We start from the raw sequence: 6987 nt of genomic DNA, 5'->3' as shown, positions 1-6987 counted from the left end.
GTTGTTGTTACTGTCGTTGTTACTGTCGTTGTTGTTACTGTCGTTGTTACTGTCGTTGTTGTTACTGTCGTTGTTACTGTCGTTGTTGTTACTGTTGTTGTTACTGTTGTTGTTACTGTTGTTGTTATCATTAGTGGTCTTTTGGAGACAGGTTCTAACTATTATGCTGCCCTAGCTATACTGGAACTCTCTGTTGTTGTTGTTGTTGGTGGTGGTGGTGGTAGTAGTAGTAGTAATAGTCTTTTTGAGACAGGTTCTATCGATTTTGCAGCCCTAGCTGTACTGGAACTCTCTATGTAGACCAGGCTAGACTCAAACTCACAGCCTCCACAGTGCTGGGATTAAAGGCGTGGCCCCACCAGGCCCAGCTTGGGTTGTTTGCTCCTAGGATGAGGTCTTATGTAGCTCAGGCTACCTTCCAAGCTGATAGGCAGCTGAGTATAATCCTCACTGCTCATCCTCCTGCCTCCACTTCTTGAATGCTGGGATTTCGGGCACATACCCATCCCTCCTGGCTCCAGTGGTAGGCCATGACAGAACCGGCTGCTGTTGGCAGCTGTGCTGTGGCAATGTGTGTCTGGTCTGGGCCGTGGGCATCGTGGCCATGGCCACCGCCCTAGAAGTACTCTCATCTGTGGGGAAGCAGATGTGTGTATGTCATCGGTGCTGGGTGGCAGGCCTGTGAGAATACATAGGCAAGGGAAGGTGTGGGAAGCCTTCTAAACTAGAGACAGAAATCTAAAGTTTTCTGGCCGAAGTGGTGAGGAATGGGGCCCAGGAAGAGGAACCGAGCAGGGAGATGCACAGGGATCAGAGAGAACAGGACACCGTCACCCAGGGATCGGCAAGGAAGCAGAGCAAAGGCAAGCAGGAAGCAGAGAGAGACAGAGGGACCTAGGTCCCTACATCCGCTAGCTAAGCCATGCCACCAAAGGGGTTCAGAACCTCTCCAGACGGCACTGCTAGCTAGGGACTGTTGTGTCCGGCCAGCAGATCACAGACCTGGGTTCTAGCCTGGAAAGGCATTTTGGAAACCTGGAAGAGAAGAAGGGCTGGGCTGCGCGAGATAAGGAAGGAACCAAGACAAGCTTTCTGCTCAAGGTTCAATTTTAATGTCAGCAAACACGCTTTATAAAGAAAAGGGGAGGCCCGTCCCTGGCCAAGCCAAGTTCCTTTGAAGTAGATAGGTCAGCCTTTTAGTGGGAACTCGCAAAGATCGCAGTTCGGTTGTTAACCCTGGAAGATTCTTGGAAGAGAACCGGTTCGGCCTCTGGCAGGTTGAGCCTCAGGCAGGTAGTGGCACAAAGGAGCAGTACAGGAGGTGGCCGCTCAAGCGGCAGGGCAGCAGATGGTCACAGCCAGCCTTGCTAGGCTGGAAGGAGGTAACAAGGGACCATGCCTTCAAACCGGGGGTCAGGAGAGCTGTTACACACACACCTGATTTTTATGTGGGACCTGGGCGATCTGAACTCAGCTCCTCATGACTGCAGAGCAAACATTTAACCAACTAAGCCATCTGTACAGCCCTGGAGGGCACTACTCTGGGGACAGTGGCAGTCCTCACGAATGGGCAGAGGCCTTGCTCAGACTCAGATCTGCTCTGTGGCCTCTGAGACCCTCAGTGTTTTCTTTCTGTCTGACACCTCCAATGCCCCCCCACACACATACACCATACCCCAACTGGGGTCTACTGTGAGTGTACTGACATGGTTTAGACAGAAGCCCAGCACAGGGCCTGGCTGGGGGAGCCCTGAGCAGAGAAGACAGTCATTAGCTAGTGACTCTCACTGGGTTCCTTCACCCCTTCAGGCACCTGCGAAGCAGACTGCATGCGGAAGCGTGCCGAGCAGAGCCTGCAGGCCGCCATCAAGATTCTGCGCAAGTCCATCGGCCGGCACCAGTTCTACGTCCAGGTCTCGGGCACTGAGTACGAGGTGGCCCAGCGGCCAGCCAAGGCACTGGAGGGGACCGGGACATGCAGCCTAGGCCAAATACTACAGGACGGCAAGTGTGGTGAGTCCGTACTTGTGGGCCAGACTCTGCCTCTATCCCTCCTGGCACTGGTAGCCCAGTGTACAGCAGTGACCACAGGGTAGACAGATATATGGTATGTGGCAGGAACAGAGGGACTAGCCTGCCAAGCAGGAGAGCGCTTGCTGTATCACTGTCATTTAAAGCACACTCCCTCCCTTCCGGTGCTGGACCGAGTAGGGGATCCTCACCATTGCCTCAGAAGAGGGAACAGACACAGGACAGGGCAGCAAAGTCACAGAAGTGAGGCATGAGTGCCCAGGGGAACAGACTGGGCCCTGCTCTAGTCCTTCAGTGTGGTTCAAAAGGAGGTGTGTGAGCTGAGCCCTCAGGCTGAGGAACTGGGAGGTTGAGGCAGGTCTGAGATGCACAGTGCTTCCCATTCCCCCCTCCCTCATTCCCTCCCTCACACACACACACACCCCAGAGTGTCCATCCAAGAAATGGGGAGACCAGGCCCAGCAAGCTGTAGGAGAGAGGCTGGAGGCTGCAACCACAGGCAGACCCAGGAAGCCATACAGAGAACATGATCTGCGCATGTGCACGAGTTCCATGCGGGACAGTGAGGGGCTTGGTGATGTCATTCTCTCACTTTTAACAACTTATCTGGGAATCATTTCCAGTTTTCAGAAAGCTAGTCAACCAAACCAAAAATTGGGTATATTCCAGCTATGAACACTGTGTAGCATCTGTTCTTGCCCACACCTTCTACTGGTCCCCAGGCTGCGTTCTTGGGTGCCAGCTTCCCCAAACAGGCAGGAAAGGAGAAAGAGGTTTGGGGTGGGAAGGTCTGGTAGAAACATCTCGGGGATAGGGATGTTGAGTAAAACCAAAAAGCAAGGCTGAGAGTGGGATATAGGTCAGAGACACAGAAGTCCAGATGGAACCCAGAGCCCAGCTATGGGGAAGGGCTGTGTAGAATACACAGAAAGAGCAGCAGGGTGTGGCCTATAGGGTCATCATAAATGCCTGCCACCTGGGTGCTCTCTGCTCTCCTGGATAGACTCTTAGAGCCCCAGGGATAAGGGCTGTGTCCTATCTGCACACAAGGGATGGCCTCTGACCCATATATCTCTGCTCTGTCTCTGCAGTACCATGTGCTCCTGGCACCTACTTCAGTGGTGACCCAGGCCAGTGCGTGCCATGCGTGTCGGGAACCTACCAGGACATGGAAGGCCAGCTCAGCTGCACACCATGCCCCAGCAGTGAAGGGCTGGGTCTGGCTGGTGCCCGCAACGTATCCGAATGTGGAGGCGAGTGTGGCCCACCTGGAGGGAGGGGGTCAGGTGGGGACAAGTTCCCGACAGGGCCCATCAGCCTCTCACAAGGCTCCCTGAGCCAAAGCAAATGCCATGTGCAGTTATAAACGGTGGCCTTGTCGGAAGCTCTACCCTTTCCAAAGACATAGTGTCTACATAGTCACCATGCACAGAAAGGCCTTACAGCATGTCCATACAACCACTGACAGACTGAGGTGTGGCTGGTCACAGAAAACACGGGTGCTTAAAAGACACTCCACGTTCTGAGAGATGCTCCACCCAAGTCAGGAGATCGACTTCAGCCAGAGCTTTCTCCACATAAAGAACCTAGCATGCTGTTTGCCTTGTTGGTGGATGAGATGCCAATTTTCAATTTAATAGCAGGGGCAGTTGTATTATCACTCAGCCCTGCCATGGACAGCCCACTCAGCCCCTTGAGCAACATGAATCAGAGTTCCCCACTGGACTCTCCCACTGGGCCATACTGGGCTCACTCTAGAGAACGCACACCAAGGGCTCAACCCTGGAAAGGGATAGTGTCCATGAGGGTGGGTGAAGAGCAGAGACCTCCAAGCCTTCTCCAAGGCACACGAGAACCCACCCAGAGACCAACCAGAGGCCCTGTGGGTGCCAGCTACTCCCTGATCCTCTGGTCCCCAGGAATGGGATTCCTAGGACAATGGCAGCCAGAAAGCACAGGGTAGCCATGGGAGGGGACAGTCTCCACTTGGATGGAGGCTAAGAATCTCAGAGACTGGGTCAAGAGGACATTACACCCACTCCATATTGGAACATCTGCGCCCACATTTCTGTGGAGGTGTTGAGCTCAGGGTGGCTTTCCTTGGGTCCCTTTTTGTCCCAGCCAGGCCCTTGGTTCTCAAAGACCCTCCCTTCCCTCCTCCCCCTATTCTGGCCTGTCCAGCTGACAGATCAGACGGCATCAGCCTAGAACCCTAGGCTATTCCTTCTGTGAGCACCTGAGACCTGCCCCTGGGAAGCTGGGGTGTAAACACCTCCTCCTCTGTACCCCAGCTTGACAGTGAGGCCCCCTTGCTCCTTACTTAGCCCCAGCCATTGCTGCTGCTGAGAGATGGGAGGGCAATCTGGCAAAGCCATACAGTAGACAACTGTCAGCCTCAAGACCCAGGGCCTGCAAACTCCAACCTAAGTTGCCCAGGGTACCTTTACCAGGAAGGGCAGGGCCAACCTCTCAAATCTTAGTAGCCACTGCAGCACCTCTCCCCTACCTGAGCCGTGACTTCTGACTTCCAGGCCAGTGCTCTCCAGGCTACTTCTCAGCGGATGGGTTCAAGCCTTGCCAGGCCTGCCCTGTGGGCACATACCAGCCCGAGCCTGGGCGAACCGGCTGCTTCCCCTGTGGAGGCGGGCTGCTCACCAAACACACGGGTACCGCCTCTTTCCAGGACTGCGAGGCCAAAGGTGAGGGGCCAGCTACTCAGGGATACATTCCCCCACCACCACCACATCATTTTCTGCTTCGCAAGGCCAACCCTAAAGTCAGAGGAGGGGTCTAGAGACTCCAGCAGTGGGCATGGAATTACCAGTATACCGTGTCAGACACCAGAAAGAGACAGCAGCTAGACTCTGAGCCTGCTGAGCACCGGAAGTGTCAAAAGCGGGGGATACCAGCACCTCAAGGGAGTAGATGGGCTACTGGGAGAAAGAAAGAGGAGGAAGAGAGGATGATGAGATATGGGGAGGATATATAGACAGGCAGTGGCAAAGGGGCCCCACCAAAGCAGAAATACCAGGCTTTCTCTCTCCAATGCACCCAGACCATGCCCTCTTCACTCACTCTCTGACCCTCCCCTCCCCATCCTCTTCCCTGCTGGCCCTCTGTGACCCTGTGTGCTGCCGGTCAAGGTTGGACCATCAATACCACGGGCAGAGGGTCCCCTGACACACGGACTACCCTGTGTCACCTCCCACTCAGTTCCAGAAACAGAATTCTCAAGCCCCATTTTTTGCTCCACTGCCCATTCACTTTGGTAGAGGTGTCAGGTGTAGCCCTCCACTCACCTCCAGTCACGCCCACTGTACCCCTCAAGTACATTTGGTCCTTACTGTGGTCACTATATGGCTGGAGCCCCACACATCCTCGATGTAATCAGCATCCTTCCTCACCCTCACTATGAGGCATATAGCTTAGGCTTACTTACCCCATGATGGTGAGACAAATCAGAGAGGTCTTTTGGTGAGGAGGGTCTTGAGAGCACAGGGGATCTCCTGCCCTCGCCCACCAGCACCCCACCCACGTATTCCCCTACAGTACATTGCTCTCCCGGACACCACTACAATACCACCACCCACCGGTGTATCCGCTGTCCCGTGGGCACCTATCAGCCCGAGTTTGGCCAGAACCATTGCATCTCCTGTCCGGGCAACACCAGCACCGATTTTGATGGTTCCACCAACGTCACACATTGCAAGAGTAAGTGTCACTCCCACAGAAGATGGGAACGCTGGGCAATGGGGGAGGGGGTAAGTAAGACCTGACCACACGTTCTGAAAGGAGACCACTGAGCCCTGGCAAGGTGGGACAGCCCATGCTCTGCCCACTGTACAGTAAACATGATTACATACCTACCTGCTCGGTGCTGGGGACATAAAAGGAAGGGACCACATAGAGATCAGGAAGATGGGGTTCAGAGATTACAGACCGCTCTTACTAGACATCCAATTGGTGTGGCAGGGTCCCCTCTCTTGGGACATCTTGGACTACAAGAAGTTAAAGCAACAAGGCTGTGTGGCTACATACATGCTTGGCATGACCTGAGCCTTAGCCCAGGCCAGACCCTGCTCTAGTTTCTAGGTACCCAGGGATAGAAAGCAGGCTCTGTGCCTGCAGGTGGCAGGCTATGAGGCAGCCTCCAAATGCCCACCTTCAGCTATAGAAGCCATCACGACCTAAGCCATCACCTGGCATTGTATAAACGCCAGAAAGCAAGGGAAAACGGGGACCTGAGAATGGGCCAGTGTGGAAGGACTGGAGGAGAAACAGAAAGGCCTTGTGGGTATCTGAGAGACTTGGGTTCAAAAAAAAAAACCAAAAAACCATAATGCAGACAGCTTGTCCCTTCCTATAAACCCCCAGCTCTTGGCTTAGCAGGATACTAAATTAGGGCTTTTACTCAACTTCTAAGAGGTGTTTTTCTACTTCTGTTATTTCTTTTTTCTTTTGAGAGTCTCTCTATGCAGGATCCTTCTATGTAGCCCTGGCTGGCCTAGAACTAGCTATGTAGACCAGGCTGGCCTTGAACTCACAAAGATCCACCTGCCTCTGCCTCCTGAGTGCTGAGGCTAATGGTGTGCACCGGCAGGCATGCTAAGCTGTTTCTCCGAGTTTCACACTTCCTTCCTGAATGCTGGCCAGATCTAGAGCCTCCTAGAAGCCTTTACAAGGTTGACAATTGGGTCAACCCTTTGTCCAGGGCTGTCCCCAACTTTGCCAAGTTACCCCTTGTAGCATACAAATGAGGAGGGATCCTCAGCCACATCGTTTTAAAAGATTAATTAAATATTATATTCAACTGAAAAAACTTTTTTAAAAATAAATTTTAAAAAATATGTATGTTAGCCGGGCATGGTGGCGCACGCCTTTAATCCCAGCACTCGGGAGGCAGAGGCAGGCGGATTTCTGAGTTCGAGGCCAGCCTGGTCTACAAAGTGAGTGCCA

The 6987-nt window shown here is 53.5% G+C and overlaps 1 protein-coding gene across 2 annotated transcripts in view; it reads left to right on the top strand.

The window, feature by feature from the left end:
• Scube1 (signal peptide, CUB domain and EGF like domain containing 1) overlaps positions 1–6987 on the top strand; it is a 119777-nt gene that overhangs the window by 107897 nt on the left and 4893 nt on the right. For both annotated transcript variants that reach the window (XM_021183319.1, XM_021183320.2), the window contains 4 exons: positions 1810–2013; positions 3123–3284; positions 4563–4730; positions 5581–5742. In XM_021183319.1, coding sequence (XP_021038978.1) covers positions 1810–2013; positions 3123–3284; positions 4563–4730; positions 5581–5742 — 696 coding nt within the window. The remainder of the gene's footprint in view (positions 1–1809; positions 2014–3122; positions 3285–4562; positions 4731–5580; positions 5743–6987) is intronic.

The sequence above is a fragment of the Mus caroli genome, chromosome 15 (assembly GCF_900094665.2).
Source record: "Mus caroli chromosome 15, CAROLI_EIJ_v1.1, whole genome shotgun sequence".
In the NCBI taxonomy this organism is placed as follows: Eukaryota; Metazoa; Chordata; class Mammalia; order Rodentia; family Muridae; genus Mus; species Mus caroli.
This window is presented reverse-complemented; position numbering and strand designations above follow the sequence as displayed.